The 20,697-nt window shown below is 43.9% G+C and overlaps 1 protein-coding gene across 1 annotated transcript in view; it reads right to left on the bottom strand.

The window, feature by feature from the left end:
* The window catches only part of LOC147717628 (E3 ubiquitin-protein ligase TRIM39-like), a 402,340-nt gene extending 382,095 nt beyond the window's left edge, over positions 1-20,245 (bottom strand). Inside the window, exon 1 of the mRNA XM_086924422.1 lies at positions 19,718-20,245. Coding sequence (XP_086780548.1) covers positions 19,718-20,131 — 414 coding nt within the window. The 5' untranslated portion in view covers positions 20,132-20,245. The remainder of the gene's footprint in view (positions 1-19,717) is intronic.
* Positions 20,246-20,697: the final 452 nt, after the last annotated feature.

Raw genomic sequence — 20,697 nt, 5'->3', positions numbered from 1 at the left:
GCTCAGCCTCCCATTTAAATTCCACATTCCTGTGAGTTTTCTTGGGCAAGGGCAATAAAAGTTTATACACCTTTGAGACGAAGTGACCCGCATGCATAAGACGAGGAAGATGAGTTATTAACCATGGTGTGTAGGGAGAGAAATTACATGCAGTCAGAATAGATTTAATTTTCAGGAAATCATAAAAATCCATCGGAGTAAGACCATGTTTCCGCTGCAAAGTAGAGAACGGGAGTGGCTCCTTTTCTACATATAGATCTCCTGCAAAGTTAATGCCCTTCTTGGACCACGAGTCCCAGAAGAGACTATTACCGTTGTGCTTGAGATAGGGATTTTTCCATAAGGACATAAAAGATGACTTAGCGAAAGTCAACTTGGTTCTGTGTGTTTGGTCAAGCCTAAGCAGTGCCCGCCTAGTATTAAGCATTATATATTTGGAGTGTGGTAAGTGTGACAGGTCCATAGTGAGTAGGGTTTCGAGTGGAGCATGGTTCACTAGTGATTCCTCAATATTAATCCATAATGGTGTGTAGATTGGTGATTTCGTTAACCATTGAGCACCCTGCTTGCAAAGAAAAGCTGTCTGATAGTTCCTGAACGAAGGCAGACCCAGGCCTCCTTTATCTTTGGCTAATTGCAGTTTCTTTAGCGACACCCTTGCTTTCTTACCCCGCCACAGGAAATTACCAAACAGCTGGTCTACCTTCGCAACAAAATTGTTCGAGAATGTCATAGGGAGCATGCTGGCCAGGTAATTGACCAACGGAGTGGACATCATTTTAAGCGTCTCAGCTCTACCCCACCAGGAGATGAATTTTGGAGACCACCCTTCAAGTAATGTGGATATCTTTTTAAGAGTCAATTCTTCGTTTATTCTCAGGGTGGTGATCAAATCTTTATCAAAGTCCAACCCCAAATATTTAAAGCACTTGGGCTGCCATGAAAGACCGGAGTCCCCAATGATTCCCTTATCACCAATGTTATTCAAGAGTTTGACCTCCGTTTTGTCTTTATTGAGTTTATACCCCGAAACCCTAGAAAATTCTTCAATATCAGTCATGAGCGCAGGTATGGCCTCGTCAGCTCTCTCAGATAGGACAAGCACATCGTCTGCATACGCCGTTAATTTAACCGTACAATCTCCAAATGGAATGCCTGCAATGTTAGGGTCCTGTCTAATATGATATAAGAACGGCTCAATTGCCAATAAGAACAATGAGGGAGACAGGGGGCAACCCTGTCTCGTGCCCTGCTTTAGACAAAAGGCGGAAGAGAAAGATCCACCAGCTCTAACTCTCGCCAGAGGACAACAGTACAGTGACATTACTAACCTTGTGAATGTGTCTCCTAGGTTAAATTTGCGAAGAACTGCTTCAAGGAAGGACCAGTCAACCTTGTCAAAGGCTTTTTCGGCGTCCAGTGTTATTGCCGCTGTGGGTGTACCTAACAATTTCGACTTTTCTAGAACATGGGCCAGAATCCTTGTGTTATCACTGGATAGCCTATTTTTGAGGAAGCCTGCTTGAGATGGATGGACTAATTGGGGAAGGACCTTCTGAAGGCGGGCGGACAGTATCATAGCCAGGATTTTACAGTCTATATTAATCAGTGAAATAGGTCTATAATTTTTCGGGAGCGAGGGATCTTTTCCATCCTTGGGGAGAACTGCAATTATTGCTTCTGCCAGTGTGCCTCTAACCTCTCCAGAGGTATTTATTTCTTGAAACAAACGTAAAAGAGGCTCTATTAGTAGGGAGGGGAAGGATTTGTAAAATTTGGCCGTGAAGCCATCCGGGCCTGGTGCCTTCCCTGATTTCAGATTTTTAATCGCATCTCCTATTTCTAGTGCACTAATCGGGGCATTAAGACTAACCTGGTCCTCAGCAGAGAGACGTGGAAGATCACATTCAGCTAGGTAGCTATCAATCCTATCCTCTTCCACTGTTTTATTTTTTGCGTATAGGTCTTCGTAGAATACTCTGAACACCTCAGTTATTTTGTCCGGATCCGAGTGAGAGGATCCTAGAGCGTCCTGAATGACACTAATAGTGTTCTTTTGAATTTTAAACTTCAGGTACGAGGCTAAACTCTTACCAGCTTTATTGGAGTCGCAGATCTTAAATCTCCTTCTCTTGTCCAACCAGACTCCCGCTCTCTCGCTAACTATTTTATTGTATTCGTATTTTTTATTCGCCAAGGCATATAGAGACATATCATCCCTGTCCTTCAGATGTTTATTCTCTAGGTGTACAATTTCACACTCCAAGGATTCCAGATTTACATTATAATTTTTGTTCATCGCAGATCTAATTTTGATGCATACCCCCCTTATGGTACTTTTTAAGGCCTCCCATCTAATGAGATCAGATGTGTCTCCCTCCTTGTTGACCTGCAGATAGGAAGAGATCGCAGCTTGTATCGTGGTCCGGTGGTGATCATTACATAGGATTTCATCATTCAGGCGCCAAGACGTCTGACGAGAGGAAGGTTTGACATGAGCTATGGATAAGGAGATGCAAGAGTGATCAGACATCACTCGGGGTTCTATGTTAGTCGAGTCTATTCTAGGGACACCGTTCTGCGATATGAGGATGTAATCGATTCGGGAGTACGAGTCGTGTGGTGCGGAGTAAAAAGTATAGTCTCTCCCTGTGGGGTTTTGTAGCCTCCACGTATCTACCAAGTGGAAGCGCTGGCATAAATTGAGAAAAGCTTTATGTGACTTATTTGCTTTAAAAGGACAGTGGGAATCCCTATCCAGTGTTGCATCCATCGGAAGATTGAAGTCCCCGGCCAAAATGTGAACAGCATTATCCGGGATACTCTCAATATGTTTACTCAAAACCTCCCAAAATTTAAGGTCGCTTGTGTTGGGAGCGTACACACTCGTAACGTAAAACTCTGTATTATCCCTACTTAGTTTGGCCGTGACCCACCTACCATCATCACTCGCTTCAGAAGACAAAAGTTCTACCTTAGACTTTTTTGCTATAAGTATCAAGACGCCATTCTTTTTGTTCACAGCATCCGCGCCCACTACCTCATTATAAAACTTATTCCTCAGGTGATAGAATTGCTTACTCTCAAGTTTTGTTTCTTGTAGTACAACAATGTCACCTTTTAATCTCCTTATGTAGTCTAAAATCTTTTGTCTCTTGACAGGTTGGTTCAGACCTTTAACATTAAGAGATAATACCTTCAGTTTGTCCACATTACCCACCCCCAGAGGAGTATTAATTGTATTGTGTGACATCAGTAGGGCATACCTTCATCGTGATAACTATACAACTCACATGGTATGAACATTAGCATGACCGAGAGGTAACGACCTTCAAGATCCACAAGCCTCATATGTACAACACCGCCACAGTAGAGCCTACAGACTCCCCCACCACCAAGCATTGAGACGATACAGATTATGCAAGCACAAAGAAGAAAAATAATGGAACATATAACACACAGCCCAACCCCAAATCCCCACGTCCCCCCACCCTCCCCACCCCACCTGTACGTAGTAGGCATGGTGACTGAAGAGAGATTGCAACGCATCCTCCCCGTGCTTATACACTTCAAAACATGAGCGGAACAATGAACTCACACCGCAGACCTGCGGTCGCTGTTAATTAACTAAGGCAACATAGGCAAAGTAGCGGTCTAGGGACCTGCATCTAGGGACCCCTTAGGACAAGAGTGTGAATGACTGAGTTACCTGCTGAACCTATTGCAAAGTCAATAAAACAACAGTATCGACTAACCAGAACTTTCAGAATACCCCATGGGGAGCCTCTCCGTTTGCATACAGGTGCACATTGCTCGATGATCATTAAACTAATATGCAACAACAGAACATTCTCATTACCAATGGATCAATAACCATTGCAAACAATGAAAAAACCATTTGATTGCTAGGAACTGAAGTAGAGTTTAGAACTATTAGCCTCCCTCCATAGTGAGGAAAAGGAACACGCATGAAAGCTTGCATGGAATGAGAGGATGAAGATCATTCACTTGTATCCTGAGGCCGAAGCCTGGTCCGCTGAGCCTTCGGGGTTACTCGTTTCCATGTCAAGGTCCTCAGGGCCATCCAGCATGCGTTTCAGTTTCAGTGGATCGGAGAAGATGTGCGGAGAACCCTGGATAATCACACGGTATTTTGCTGGGCCCATAAAACCATACTGGAAGCCCCTTTTCTTCAACATCGGTCGGAGTGCCAAAAACGCTTTCCTAATGTCCACCGTCTCTTTGCTATAATCTTGTGAGATGTAGACTTTAGCTGATTTCCACAGGATATGGTTGTTTTTCCGCATGAAGGTGAGAATCTGCTCTACATGCTGGTAGCGTAGTGGCTTGCAAACAATAGCTCTAGGCCCTTTTTGTGAATTACTTATCCTGCCCGGCACTCTATGCGCCCTATCAAATTCCAACGGGTGATGAAAGGACAAGTTGGTAGCTTGAGTAAACCAGGATTCTAAGAAGGCCACACAGCTTCCACTCTGATCCTCTGAACCTTCCGGAATCCCAAAAATGCGTAGATTCCCCCTTCTGTTCCTGTCCTCCAACTCCGCGAGTTTTCGTGTCGTTTGATCTGCAGCTATACTCAGACGTTTGATGGCAGCACAAGACTTGACTTCCATGTCCTCGAGCTTGCTAATCCTTGATTCCGCTTCCAGCAGTTTCGCATTGGTGTCGCGATTATCCTGCCTGATCGCCGCCACCTCCTCTTTGGTCGCTTTTGCCAGGTCCCGCACCTCATCCAGTCTGCTGAGGATTAGGTCGACCGGATCAGGGTTGTTTTTTCCCCCTTTGATGGGCGTATTCGGATTCGACTGATCATATTTAAGTCTCTTCAAGCTTTTCGCTAGCTCTTTACTATCTGCCATGACTGCTCGTGGCGCAGATTCTTTCTTTTAAGCACTGTGTGCGCTTGTGCGCTTGTGTGTTGTATATGTCACACTTATTCCTTCCTCTGGCGCAATACAAGTAACTGAATAGTCCCAAGGTGAGGCCTCCTAAAGGCTGGTATGAAGATCGCACCAGCCGTTCTCTTCTCGTGGCTGTTTAGTCGTCATGTGAGAAGTGCGCACACTCATACAGCGCCGTAGCCCTGCGCCGCCATTTTGAGAGCCACCCTTCGTGTGAAGCACTATCAGAGACACATCAGCAGACCACTAATTGAGACCAATCTAGATTGTGCCCCGGGGGGCCCTGATATGAGGACTGTAAACTCATAGTGCAGCACAGAATTCAATCACAGGTCTGCTGGTCCCCATACATGGAATCCGCAGTCATTTCCACATCAAGCAGCCCCAGCATCCATGTGTCACAATAATCACTCTGTTGTTGTTTCCGTTCTATTATCCCACTGCTGCATTTCCTTACATTATTGCCGGTATCGCTACCATTGCGCTGTTTGTACATGCGCCAGCCGCCACTGTCCGGTCAAGTGAGCCGACCTTATCTCATCCCTTCTTAGCGGGTGCCGGTAATCAGCAATGCCTCCATTACACATTGCTCGAATTGAGCATAATTCACATTCCTTAAGTCGCTAATGTCCCACAGCTATACAATCGCACCCTGGGTAGGATCAGCGCTAAACAGGTTATTCCTCACGTGCCGATGTACAGTTACACGGATCAGGGAGTCCTCGCTCAAGAGGCATTACATGCCGCCATTTTGCGTAAGCTATTGCCCCTAGCGTTTCCTCACGGGTCTAATGTCTCCCGTTAGCGATCACATTTACTCACGGCTCCCACCAAGGTCTGCCATTCCACCGCTGCTCTCAGTGATCGTCCCCCGACACCAGTCAGGACCTCATAGATTGTCCGCCGATATTCCGTGCAGCCACGCGGTCTTCTCTTCCGCCTCACTTACTGCAGCCTCCGGCGCGGAGCATTCAAGGCAGCTGAAAACACTGCTTCCCAGCCACCGATCTCTTCGGGGTAACCTTCTAAGTGCTCCCCTCACATTCCGGGAGCCAATTCACCGACGTGTATCGGTATTAGGGCATAAGGACACGTTCCACCTTCAGTAATCGACCTCCGCACGGGCAGAGAGAACTACGGAGCCGCCATCTCTCTCGGCGTCCAAACCACGCCCCCGACACTTGTCTCTTTAACAGCTTTCCTCATTTCATACACTGTCTTAGACTTCAACTTCTTTTCTTCCTCTTTGGCTTCCCAACCTGTAGGCAGACAATTTTCCTTATCAACCTTCAATCTTTTCTCAATGAGCCATCCAAGGCTGACCTCACAATAGGGTAACCTCCCCTTAAACAAACAAAAAGGCAACACTCCAGTACTGGAATGAGGAGTCAACCTGTACTCTCTCAATTTCTTCCTCAAAACCTTCAACCCAGTTGGACACACAAACTAGGGACAATTGCAGACTCTCTTTTAAAACTGTAACAAAACGTTCAACAACACAATTGGACTCCGGATGATAGAGTGAAGCTTTCTTATGCTTCACACCTCTCTCTCTCTCTCTCTCTCTAAGAAACTCTTCAACTTGCCCAGAGGTGAATTGCAACCCATCGTCTGTAAGAAGACTGGAGGGAAAACCCTCTCTCTCTCTAACAACTCCTCTAAGAATTTTATCACATCACCAGACTCAATTGAATTCACAATTTTGATTTCTGGCCACAGTGAAAACATGTCTAACCAAACAAAAACATATCTGTCCTGCGAACTGACCCTCACAGGACCAAGAATATCCATGGAAATGTCGACCCATGGACCAGTAGCTCTCTCCCTGACAACCATGGGCTGCGTCCTATACTTTAACACCTTGTCACCCCTTGCACAATCCAAACACTCTCTAACCTCCCTCTCAATCATCAAATCCATTGACGGCCACCAGAACTTCTCTCTGACCCTTTCTTTAGTTTTAGAAATGCCCATATGACTGGAATGAGCCCTCTTTACCAAAACAAGTCTCAAATCTTCAGGAGGAACAAGCTTACTCCCTCTCATTTGCAAATCCTCAACAATAGAGAGTTAATTGCGAACTTTCCAAAAACCCAATAACTCCGCCCCCCACTTATCATTTGCATCACATTCTGTAAACAAACATCCTTTTCTAGCAAAGTCCTCTACTCCGTCTCTTGTATAATCCCTTCAGTAACGAAACACACATTGAAATCTTCGTCAAAGTCTTCACCAGCAAAGCTCTCCTCTAAAGAGTCTACATCACATGCAGATTCGGTAACTAACCTTAAAAGACAATCTGCCTGCAAGTTGCAAGCACCAGGGACATAGTTTATCTCAAAATCAAACTCTTGAAGAGCAATAACCCATCTACGTATGCGTAGATGGTTATTGGTCCACACCTTTTTTTGAAAAGACCTTCTTGAGAGGTTTGTGATCTGTCTTTATTTCAGATTTGTGCCCCAAAGAAACTTACTCAGTTTTCTTTCAGTCCAAAATACAGCCAAAGCCTCAATAACTGAATAATTAATTTCAGCACCACCAGACCTTTCCGAATAAAAGAAATTGTCCTACATTCACCTCCTAATCTTTGCAATGAGACACCTCCCAAACCTCTACAGCTAGCGTCAGTCATCACAATCACATCATCATTGACATCGAAACTCCCAAGGTCAGACGTATTTTTCAATCTAGATTGATATCTATGAATTCAGTTTTGCATAAATTGGACCAGACAAATTCTGTGTTTTTCTTTAACAAAAATCTTAAAGATAACGACCACTCAGCAAATTAGGGATAAATTTGTTGCAGAATTCGGCCATTCCCAAGAACTTAACCAATTCATCTCTATTCTTCGGAGAAGACAAATTCTCTGTTGTATCAACCAACAACTTTTTAGGTTGAATTCCACTGTTTGTGAGGAGATGTTCCAAATACTCAATCCCTTGAACTCCAAACTTGCACTTTACCCATTTAAGAATCAAACCAGACTTCAACAAGGGATCTAAAACCTCACAAAGCCTTGTGTTGTGTTCCATTTCAGTTGAACCAGACACCAATATGTCATCTTGTTAGATCTTCACTCCCACCACACCCTTCAATATCTTTTCCATAGCCCGCTGAAAAACTGAAGCGGCCGCAATTAGAAATGCATGTCACCGTGTACAATGACCAACAAGAATTGAAGGTAAGCGTGTCACCGTGTAGGTTAAACACTAATGAAGACAAGCGATCAATAAAGATGTGCGTGTCAGCGTAGTAAAGCTGGTAAACAAATATTCAAAAAGTGTGCGCATCAAAACCTCAACCAATAATGATAGGCAGGATAAAGAAGTATGCGTATCAAAAGAACCAAGGTGTGCGTGTCACCGCGTCAATAATGTGAGCCATTAGTGACACGTAAATGACCAAAGGTGTGCGCATCACTGTGTAATAGAGCAGATGGAAGAAAACAGATGTGAGTGATAGAGCACAAACAGTAAGTCTGCTCTTCCAATATTTCAGAGGAGAGTAGTCACGCAGGATGAGGGGCTGTGTTTCAGTGCAAATTTCCAATAATTTACTACATGCTCTTTATAGATGGCCGCAAGGGTAGTCATGCAACATAAAACGTTGTGTTTCAGTGACGAGGAACAAAGAAACAATCAGAGGAACAAGAAAGTCCAATACGTCACAGTGATCTCTAGTCGCAGCTGAGTCCATGCGCGAGAGGCACAGAGCGCAAGATCAGGAGAGCTTGAGTAACAGTTGTCTCGCAGTTATATTAAATATATCAAATAGAAATTCAAAGTACTTGCTGTGAGTTAAATCGGAGTATTTGTGTTGAGGTCCAGTGTCCTTTAATAGTGGAAACTCTTCAGCTTAACTCTCTTTCCGGTACATGTCCCTCATTTCCGTTTCCTTGAGAACAGGCTTGTACACACGTGGGTGGTTCCAAGTCGTCGTAAGTGTAATAAGGATGATCCAGGCGATTGTAGAGAGTTTAAAGTAAGCTTTATTTAGGTTTCCAGAAATGTAGACAACGGGCGCCACCAGGAGGCAAAAGAAAACTGCCCCCTCTCACCGCAATAAATCACAGATGCTTTATGCCGCCAAAGGGCTCCAGGCATCACGCAACAGGACAGCAGGGGGACAACAGCGTATCCAGCGAAACAAAGAGACCACAACCACGACCTGACCCGATGGCATGACCAGGAGATACCAAAAGAACGGCCAGATGGGCAGGTAGAAGTACCTCGCCCCAACCCAAGATGCGCTGGAGGTGGCGCGGAATCTGCACCGAACTTTAGGGACTCCTCCCGGGGGTCCCCACACCTCGACGTGGGAATGTGCCTAATGTGGCACTTAGGTGACCATCCTTTTGAGCGGGCACACTGCGTGTGCCGCGGGCAGCCTCAGTTGAGATACACTTACCATAGAGAGAGTACAGGCACCATGGCGACTGTGACAAGAAACAAATCCAGTTCTAGTTATTAATTGTCAACGAAAAGGGTTGAAGGAAAAGATGTTCCGGAACCAGAGTGATTCCTCGTCTCACAGGACAAGTATAATTCAGAGCATGAGGGAGGGGATGCAAGGTCAGGTGAAGAAAATCTGGGCCTGGGGCTTTAGCAGGTATAATGGCATCTAACGAGCTCATAATCACCTTCCTAGTAAATACAATTATGCTTCGTTGGACGTCCAAGCTGGGGGGCTCTGTAGTATTACCTAAAGAATATAGCGCATTAAAATGATTGTACCATTCTAATGTTGTAATATTGTTGGCCAGGGGAGGGTTACGTTCAAAATTTGCCTTGGACACTAACAGCCAGAATTATCGAGGGTCAGGATGACCAATAGCCTCCTCTAGTTCTTCCCATCTCCCTCTGGCTATGCCCTGTACCTGTTTATAGGCCCTTCTGCATTCACGGATGCTTACTGGGTCCCTGTTTTTAATAGCTGTGGTCAATCTTGCTCTAGCAAGCCTACAGTCTATATTGTACCACGGATTTGCTCCAAGGCGGCTACCCTGGAAGGATCTTGTCTTTGAAAAGGGGATGTAAAAGAAGGTAGCCAATTGCTTGAAGAATTTTCCGTGAATGGCACTACAGGTGTTCAAGGAGTGAGAGTCGATACTTGCTGCTTCTAATATCGATAAATACTCAGCTAGAACTTCGTTGATCTTTTGAATTTTAAGTTTGTCCGCCAGGACCATGGGCCATTTAAGCCGGTGCTTATCATTTGTGGCACTCAACTCCCTTGTGCATAGTGGGGCAGTAGAGTCCTGCCGAATACTCCCCCATAGATGGCTAATAGATAAGTGTAGGGAGTTGTGATCAGTGTCACAGGCCTGGTGTATAAGCATGTCCTGGACTTGAGGCCACAGGGTCAGATCCACTAATATATAGTCGATCCGACTTGACCCCTTTGTTCCTATAAAGGTCATCCCACCACTTCTGTCGGAATTGGTTCGTCCATTGGTAGCCCTTAGCCTGTATTCCAGGGAGATTGCGTCCAGTTGGAGGGCAGCATGGGACCATTTTTTGATTGGGGGTAATTCCAACGAGGGTACCCTCCAAACTTTGTCCTCTTCAGACACGTCAAGGGACTCGATCCAATCCAGGGGTTCGAATATAACATCAAAATCACCACCAATTATCAGCAGATAGCTGATATTCCGGTCACCCAATAAGTTATCCAAGGCAAGGAGAGTCGATGAGCTACCACCTCTAGTGCTCCTGGCATATACATTGTACATATCGACAGTTAATCCATTCCACTGGGCTAGCCTAATCCCCAAAATGTCTGGGTTATTGGTAGCCAGCTCATTTATTTCGCAGTTCAAGGAAAGATTTACCAAAATAAGTAGGCCCCCTGAAGCCCGACCCGCTTTAGCAGAAACTGATGGTTTAAAAAAGGACTTAATCCCAGCCACTCACCGGAGCTTGGAACTGGTGCTGTACTCTGCTTTGCTGTGCGAGGAACCCTTCCACATTGACTGTGACCTGTGCTGCCTGAACGGAGCTGACGCTCAACCATCACCGTTTCGTGGCGCTGCCTCCCCTTGACTCGCTGGTGTGAGCGTGAGCTGCACTCTGCACGCTCTGCCTGTCGCTCCCAGCTGGAGTCAGAGGGGTTGAGGCCAGGGTATGTACTGAGAGCGCACCTAGCCTGGGGGACTGCGAGGACCAGAATTCCTAGCTGGGATCAGCTGGTTCCTCTTCCCCCAGGCGAACCGCCCACGGACACGCCCCCAACGAAACGTATAAATATCATCTCGCTCCCCGAGACGCGGGTCGCGCGCGGGACCAAGCGAGGGGATAAGCCCGGGCAAAGGGCGGGCCGTCTGAGGTCGTACTAGGACGGGACGGGCCACCCTGCTAACCATCTGCTCCTGGTAAGCCAAATCCTCTTCTGACTTGTTCCCCTACTAGTGCTAATCCTTGCTCTAAAACGACGAGGGATTAGAAGTAAGTAAATACCAACAGAAATTGTGGTAACAAAAAGAAATGGGTCTTAAAAAATTACGATCCAGGACTATCTTTATGAAACGTATGGGCACGGAGGACGCTGTTCGTAAATCATCAGACAAATCAATAAAACAAGGTCGCATTACACGGACCCCGGCCATTACTGAATATTTCTCTACTCTAATATCTAAAGATGAAATTGACAAAAAATAACTTGTGGCAGAATAAATACCCAACTCACTACTGCATACAGGGTTAGAAGAATGTGTGCTCACCAAACTTGGGTCAAATCCAAATCCAAACTTAAGCGACATTGTTTCCGACAATATACAAAAGTCTTTCAATAACTCTAAAAATTTTCAAATTCAGGGTCACGAGGAAAATCAGTTAACATCTTCAACACCAAAAAAAGGCCCAGGAAATACCTGTCATCTGGAAGAACTTTGTGCAAACAACTCTAAGATAACACAAAACCAACATGAGTCAAAAATAACAAATAGTCCCCCTTTACAAAAAAATCAAGTGCAACCTCAAACACTTGAATCATCGGTAGACCCTTTTCTCATAAAAACCAACAACTCAGCTAACATAGCTACACCTATGTCAAAAGCCTTGTTCTCCTTACATGAAATACTTGAGACGGTCCTTTCCTTTCTAGGGAACATATTAGAAAATTCAGACCAAACCCTGGATGTCCAAATTGGAATCCTTAAGCATCTAGTAGAGGAAAAAAAGAAAAGGAAAGAACCCCCTGAATTGGAAAAAAACCAATTGAAGTTCAATGACAATGAACAAAGGAACTACACAAGTCACAAAAACAGCGAAAAAGACCCAGAGAAAAATGATTGTGGTACACAAACATCAGTATCTCCAAAACAAAAAAAGGAGAAGTTAGTACGACAACATGAAACACCAATATTCTCCCTGAAAAGACTTTTCAAAGAAAAACCCGTTAATGACAAACAATATCCAATTTTCACAAAGGTAATGAAATCGGATATACCAAAAGATGAAGATTTGGATGAAAATACCCAAAAAGTCACTTTCAACAATACATCTGAAAGCAAAAAAGGAGAAAAAACAAATAAATCTATAAATACTGACCGAGTAGAAGGAAAAAGAAAGAGGAAGAAACCAATAAGACGTATACATAGGAAAAAAATCGCAAGCTGAAATTCCAAAAGTCTACAATTGTCAATAATAAACAAGTACTACTAGAAATTGAACCTATTAAACCCGGGGCTATTGGCAATATGGAAACTAGCTCAAAAAAAAGAGAAGAGAAATTGAAACTACTAGATCCGGCTGCAAAGGATTTTGTCTCGTATAATGTCCCTGAAGAATTACAACTCCAAAATACGATCGAAAGTAAAAATAAAGGAAAAAACCAACATGGAGCAGGAACATCATACTCCAGAACACTACAACTTGAAGAACTTTTTCCAATGGACCTAGCACCACTAAATAGAAGAAGAATCATCAATCTCCTTCACCACATCAAACCTTTGGAATCCTTGAATAGCAACGAGATTGATCTAGTAATCTTTCCACAAAAAGATAATAATAAAATAGCTACAGTAACCTTCTGGTCAAACGTTATACCTGGAATCATAATCAGAGAAAACGAAACACTACACAAACATGGATACGACGTCTATATAAGAAGGGATCCCAAAGAAAACAGATTTCCCCCAAGATATGACGAACAAATATGGAGAATTTCTAACTCGCAATACAAAAATCCTCTGGGAGAAACTGATGAGTCCCGAGCAACGTATTCAGGAATTAAGTATTCAGGGAAAGACACTTTGAAGGTAAAACTGGAAAATGGTGAAAGGTTAGTATGGCAACAAGACCCAAAGGGAAAGGAGTACAGAGAAAGCATCAGATCTTGGTCTTGGGTATCTGAGAACTTGAACAGCAATAAATCCACATCATGTTCGGGACAACCTGTTTAGCAATGGTCTCAAAATAATATCATGGAATATAGCGGGGAAAACTAAGATCAAACTGACGGAAGCCATAAACAACCACCCGGACCTCTTAATGCTACAGGAAACCTGGGCAACACAAACATTTTCGCAAAATAACTACTACGTATATGACATCCCCGCCAAAGTATCCACTCGGGGCCACGCGAAGGGTGGTCTGGCCATTCTATTAAAGGAGGATTATATGTGGGCCCAGGAAATTATCCAGACCAAATCACAAAACCTGCAATGCTTAAAGATCCTTCTAAAAACTCATGATGTAGCAACTAAACAATCATTTCTGCTATTTAATGTCTATGCCCCTCCGGGCAAGAACTACGATAATACCTTTCTAGTAATCATGGAATCCATCACACAAATTGTCGAAGATCAATCATGCATCCCATACATAATAGCAGGTGATCTAAACGGCAAAATTTCAAATTCAGAAATTGGTAAATGGATGCAACTTTATGACGAGGAATTTGCCGAGTTCTCAGCCCCGCAATTTCCCAAGGGTGCAAAATGTGACAAAAGAGGGAAATTACTATTATCGACCCTACCTTCCCTAAGAGGCGTAATTCTGAACGGAAACATAGAAGGAGACATTCCGGCATCGAATACCAGACGGGGTAATGGAAGTTCATCCATTATTGACTATATTATTTGCAATATGAATTTAATGGAGACTGTTACTCACCTAAAAATACAGTTAAGCCAAGAGAGCGACCACGTTCTGCTGATTTTAAAAACTGAATGGAGGCCTCAAACAGCTACTAACAGGCAGCTAATATTTCATAGAAGCTCTGTTGTGGTAAATAGTGCCCAAAGAAGAATTTTCTGGAGCTCGAAAGTATTGGACAGAATATCGACACTGATTGAACAGAATGATCTCTTATTAAAAACAATCTCGGATGACCCAATAGAAAATTTTGAACACATCACTAATGAGCTAAAAAATCTACTATTGGACAAACTCCAATGTGCCCCTAAAGGTGTGAATTATGGAAACAATAGCCGCAATAAAAATAACACACAAAATACCCAAAATTCTATAACTAAGAAAAAATTTAACAGACTGGTACGTGCACAATATCTGAATCATTCTATGTCAATTAAGAAAGAAATAAATAAACTAAAAAACAAACTCAGAAGAGAAAAGCAAAAAAGAAAAAAAGAAAATCAAGACCGTAATTGGGTGGACATTCAAGAAGCTGCAAAAGATATGAATTCCCGAAAATACTGGTCCCTTGTAGCTAAACTAACTGGCACGAAAAAGAAGCTACAAGCGATACCTGTTACACCAAAGGACTGGGAAACTTATCTAACAGACTTATATAAAGCAAACCCGATTAACTTTGAGGGGAAAAGCTCAGAACAAGACAAAGGAGACGCTGACCCACAAATATATAGAGTTACAGCTATCTCAGTGGAATGGAACATAAGAAAAGCAAGGAAAACAGGAGCTTCTGGCCCAGACCAGATCCCAATAAAGATCTACCAGGCAAATCCAAGGGAATGGAGTAAGTTGTTATCAAATCTATTTAATCACATTTTTAAAACTGGACAAATGCCTATATCTTGGCAGGGAAGCACCATCATCCCAATACATAAAAAGGGAAGCAAGACAATCGCAGGAAATTATCGGCAAATCGCCTTAATGGATGCTGCTGGAAAAATCTTCGCAGCAGAGGTTTTACAAAGATTAAAAGATTGGGCTTTTTCATTGAACAAAATTCCAATGTTTCAAGCTGGCTTTAGGCCAAAACATTCAGTTACGGATAATATTGCTATAATACAAACAATAATAGACAAATACGTAACAGGTAAATCTCAGGCGGTATACGCAGTGTTCGTAGATTATTCGACGGCGTTTGATCGAGTAGATCGCCCTACTCTATGGCACAAACTCAAGGAACTTGGCATTCCAGATTTACTACTCCAAACTATAGTGAACCTTCACACCGACACCTGGTGCCAGGTCCAAATGGGAGGCGAAAAGGGATTAACAGAAAGGATAAAAACATCTAACGGCCTAAAGCAAGGGTGTCTCTTGGCCCCACTACTATTCTCCCTATATCTCAGCGACTTACCTAAGCAATTACATCAAGGCTCAAATCTGTCCCCTAAAATCGCTAAACAAAACATACAAGTGCTACTCTATGCCGATGATATCGTGATGCTTGATCTCACTCCCTATGGTCTGCAACAATCCCTGGACATTCTTCATGATTACTCAAAAACAAACTTTCTAATCCCCAATTAAAAAAAAACAAAAATTGTGGTTTTTTCAAGGAAGAAATCTACTGTTAAATATAGATGGAGTCTAGGTGGAGAGAAAATAGAAACAGTAAGCGAATATCCATACCTAGGCAGGATCCTCTCGAAGAATATTACGAATGGAAAACATATAGAAAATTTAATGAGGAAGTCAGAGGTGCATACTGAGGCCCTCCTAAGACTATATCAGACAACTGGGAATCGGCATTTCTCCTCTTTAATAAAAATATATAAGGCAAAAATTACTCCTGTATTGTCATATGCAACAGAATACATTCCAATGAAACAATGGACCTATATGGACCGCAAGGAGGGAAAATTTTTAAAAAGAAAATGAAAGTTTCTGACTCTACACCAGTCCAAGCGTTACGTATAGAATTTTCGATCACAAGCTCCTATGCCACGGCGGTAGCAAATGTAATCAGGTGGAGCTACAATCTTCTCCATGCAAAGGAGGGCACATTAAGACATTTGCTGAGACAAGAAATCTTCGAGGGTGCATTTAAAAATCAGACGTTTTTAAAAAATATGACAAATATCTTCCAAATGGCAGAGATTACCCCGGAAATGCTAAAAGGCTGGACAAACGCTCAAATGAAACTTTTCCTAAAATGCTTCACTCCGAAGTTAAGCTACGAATTAGATTACCAACACTGTAAAAAATTGTCAACATACAAATCTTTCGTAGATTCTTTGGAGTATAAACAAAAACAACCATATATTGGGTTTTCACTGACTCATGGTGCAAGGAGGACAATCACCTTGTTAAGACTGGGCACCTTACCTATACTAACTTACACAGTAAGATGGCAGCCAGAGGGATCTTTGATATGCCCCCTGTGTGAAGGGGGAGACCAAACCCTAGAGCACTTGTTGTTCGTGTGTCCCAACTTGAAGGTAATTACTGCACGGACAAGATTCCTTGCCCCTATTTATCGATCTTGTAGAATCACCCGAGTGAGCGAACTAATAGATTTATGTAAACAGCCTCCAAATGAATTTGTCTGTTATAACTTTTATAAATTTCTTAAATCTTTTTTAACACTGTATTGATTAAAATGTGCAACTACTTCTTAAAATTTTGTAAAATGTAAATTTGTGGTCCTCTGTTGAGTACCTACACAAATAAAAAATTTTGACTTTGACTTTGACTTAATCCCAGGAATATGTATGGGAGTCTGGAACCAGGTTTCCTGAAATTGACATATTTCCTGTTGAGAAACCAGGTCCAACCAATGTGGACAGTTACACTTTCAACTAATACTGGTCAGGTTCCATGAGAGGATATTCATTGTTTCCCCATTAACTGATTCTTCCTGGACCTGGAAAGATGGTAACACTTGCAAGATAGGCACAACTCCACTGTCAGTCCTATCTAGATCGCTGACCTGAGATCGAGTATTCGCTGATAATGACAAGTTGAAATGGTCAGGCTCTGCTGGGGAACAACTTGTCCGCTCTTGCTCAACCGGGCACCCCTCAGGGTGTAAATGGAAAGGGGCTATGGAGATCATCCGGACGTATTAAAGCTATTCAGTACTGGCTTAGGAGGTAAAAGAATAAGTCAATTAATCTGTGAGAGTGATGAGGACGGTGAAGCTAGGGTTGCATTGCTCACAGATCCGAGTCATTGGTGTTGCAAGGATGCCATAGGGCTGATGCAAGTGGGAAAAAAGGCCCCGTGACTGCTGTTGGTGTTGGTTTAGTGGGCTCCTCTGGGCCCGGTGCCCCCATGCGACTGCACCTGCTGCACCAATGGTAACTACACCCTTGATCCGAGTAAAGAAATGACGCGGTTGACAGAATGACACAGAAGACAGAACAAATGTGGACGAATTCTTACTGTGGCCATGATCTTCACCGAGAGGAATTGCCACACTGCACGCATGAGTTCAGCAGATTCAGCCGAAAGTGGGTCACAGAAGTGGAAGAAGAGTGCCTGATTGAGGTGCCATGCCTGGGCTCACTGAGCGCCTCCTTTTGAGATGAAGGAGGCACATTGGAGGCATAGGTGTGCAGGAGGTGAGAGGCTGGAGTTTGTTTATTGGTGCTTTGGAAATTTGTTGTTGCCTTTAACTGGGCAGAAGCAACAGTGTGCAGTGGTTTGAGGGTAATATAAGGAGGAGGTATGAGGACGCAGAGGTGGCTCAGTGAGTACACTGTGGCCTGCACATTAAGAGATTGGATGCCAGCAGGCCCACTTAGCCTTCAATCCTAATGAGCTCGGTCTATTGAGCACAAGTAGCCTGGTGATTATATTAGATAATGGTGACACAAGCTATTTACGGCTGTTACAGATGGTGAAACTACGTATGAAGAGCCATGTCAACCAAGTTATTTTTATGACAAGATAACCACGTGTATGCTACCAAGTCGGCGAACCGCAAATCACTGCACATGCCAGGTAGGGGAGGGGGTGTTATGGTTCGGGGGTGTCTTTTCCCAACTCTTGATGTTGTGAATGAGGGCTGCTCCTGTTCCAGAAACAGGGAAAAATAAGGCATTTCTCCTTCTACTATAACACAGAGGACGGGTGAATGGGAGGCAAGCGGGTTATCTACTGGTTTAAAACTCAGAGGAATCAGATATGCGGCATCCAAATGTTATGTGACAGCTACGCTTGTGGAGCTGGCGCAGTTCCTTGAGGTACCAAACCCCGTCTGTTGCACACGCACGCACGACTCGAAGCAAATAAAAGAAAGAAATTTGTAGAAAGAAACAGACACGGAGGTTGAACTTTACCAGACCCCAGACAACGAGCGCACCTCCAGCCAGTGTGCGTGTATGGCCACCGATGTAGTAATCAGCGGCACTGCTATGCAGCGTACGGTTGAATTAAAAAAAAGTTCTTACCCCCAAGTCAAAACGTTGCGCCAGGGAGGAGATGCAGCAAAATAAACAAGTGAAAGCACTCCATGCACGCTTTCTGCAGAAACACCATCACGAGCCATACACGTGCACATCGACTGTCCAGGCAAGTGCACATCTCCTGTCCCCCTTCGGACGCAAAACCCACAACAATAGATCTCGCCAAGGAGTGCGGCACAAGCGCTGCATCGCTAGGAGAGACCTGAAAAATTGGTTGCGATTCCCATTCCAGGGCGGTCTTTGTATTTTGTCAGCGTCATGACATTTGCAGGATTGGCTCTGATGCACCAGAACAGCTAAACCTAAAAGCAGGTTATTATCATTATCAGAATCACCAGGCCCATAAAAATGCTTAAGTCACCTCAGTATCACAGAGTACGTTTTGGTCTAAGAATCCAGGCCCTTATGTACCATAGAATTTACCCACAGACATAAAATGGGTAAAACCCTTTGATACATGCACCCCCCTTTCCTCCAAAAGCAAACTAAGGTCAGTCCCACCCTATCCCTGACTTGTAAGGCAAGATAAAAACTGTATGATATAGTGACTTATTGATATCTCATGCCCATAGTCACATGATAGTGCAGATGAACTGTATGCAGTTTGTAAGGATAATAGCAGACACAGGATATACATGAATGGGTAAAAGCCAATAAGTCTGGCATTGGCCTCCAGCCATTTGGCTTTGTCCAAACTTGTTTTGTATTTTTTTTTTGCACACTTACTGTTGGTAAAGCTGCTGGGCCCTCATCAACCTAAAAACAACATTGGCTAAAAAGCAAAAATACTTTTTGGGCCATAGAAATCCCTGACATTGTGAGCAGATGCGCTCTTTGTGTAAGAGCAGAATGCCTTCACTTGCAGTGAAGTTAGCCAATGGCTGAAGTAGGCGGACCCGTTTGCGTATGCTGTAAGGGGCGGAAGGGATATGTGAATGACACAATAACAGACCAATAAATGAAAAGGGCATGCTAAAAGCCCCATATAAGTAGGCACAGTATGCATATAATTTTGGTAAAATCAAAAGGTCTTAGGTAACACTATAACTAGTAGGTACCTCTTACACTGTAGTAGTCCAGAGAAGCCTCTGGAATGGTGAGTAGCAAATGCGAGCTTGAATCCGCCCCTTACCCTCACCTCCAGCAGATGCAACTTGTGCTCCAGGGCAGCCACTCGAATTGCAGCAGTGTTGCCCGCCCCTATACCCCAGCTCTGTAGCACACATACCTTGTACTCCTGGGCAGCCTCTCGAATGGGGAGCACTGTGTGAGGCTTGTGATCACGTGACATGCTGCAGACCACACAGATGGGCTCCTGGTCATCTTCACAGAACAGTTTCAGTTTCTCTTCGTGTTCTCGGCACAGATTCGCCTCCTCGGGGGTCGCACTCAGTAAGTCAAGATGTTTCACCGTTTCCACCACATTTGCCAATCTCTTGTTCGGTCGGAGTTTCTTACTTTGACAGGTTTCTCTACACTCAGGACAGGGAAAGTCTGTCTGCAGCCCCTCCCAGCACCGATTGATACAGGAAAGACAGAAGATGTGTCCGCACTCCACAGACACCGGTTCTGTAAAATATTCCAGGCATATGGAGCACGTGGCTTCCTCCTTCAAATTTAGGAGATGGATAGATGCAGCCATGTTCCTGCTGATATACAAGGTGCCGAAGTTAAGTTTCGTTTCTGCCAGTTTGTGAAGTGGGAGTGTCTGTCTTTACTTCCTTCTACAGCTTCGTGGAGAATTGGGTTTTGATTGGTTATTGCTCATGCACATAACGCTAACCTGGGAGCGTCTGCACCAGAGTAGGGCGTGTCTGCGGCTGAGCTGGGAGTGTCCTCAGATTATATGTTGTGTCTGCATGCGAGCAATTTATGTTTGAATCTGTACCGGGGCGTCTACCTCTGGGAAGGCCCGAATCTCTGCAGAGAGTTCTGCCTCTAGAGGTGGGAGTCGTTGCTGCAGAAAAAGCAGTGCCTCTACGTCTGGGCTGTTTACTGAAACGCGTTTCACATGCTGGCTGTTAATGGTAAAATCAAAACTACAAGTTCCAGGCTGCACAGCTGCAGTGAGCTAAACATACAGGACAGTCCTTAAATGTCCTACGCTTCATGGAACACTTGTCAGCCTTGGCACTGCGGTTTCTTGTGTCTGGGATTGTGCTGTGATTATCTGCACCAAGAGCTGTGTGTGTGTTTGCCTCTGATTTC

Source organism: Lissotriton vulgaris, chromosome 5, assembly GCF_964263255.1.
Source record: "Lissotriton vulgaris chromosome 5, aLisVul1.2, whole genome shotgun sequence".
Lineage (NCBI taxonomy): Eukaryota > Metazoa > Chordata > Amphibia > Caudata > Salamandridae > Lissotriton > Lissotriton vulgaris.
Note: the sequence above shows the minus strand (reverse complement) of the source record. Positions and strands in the feature narration are given on the sequence as shown.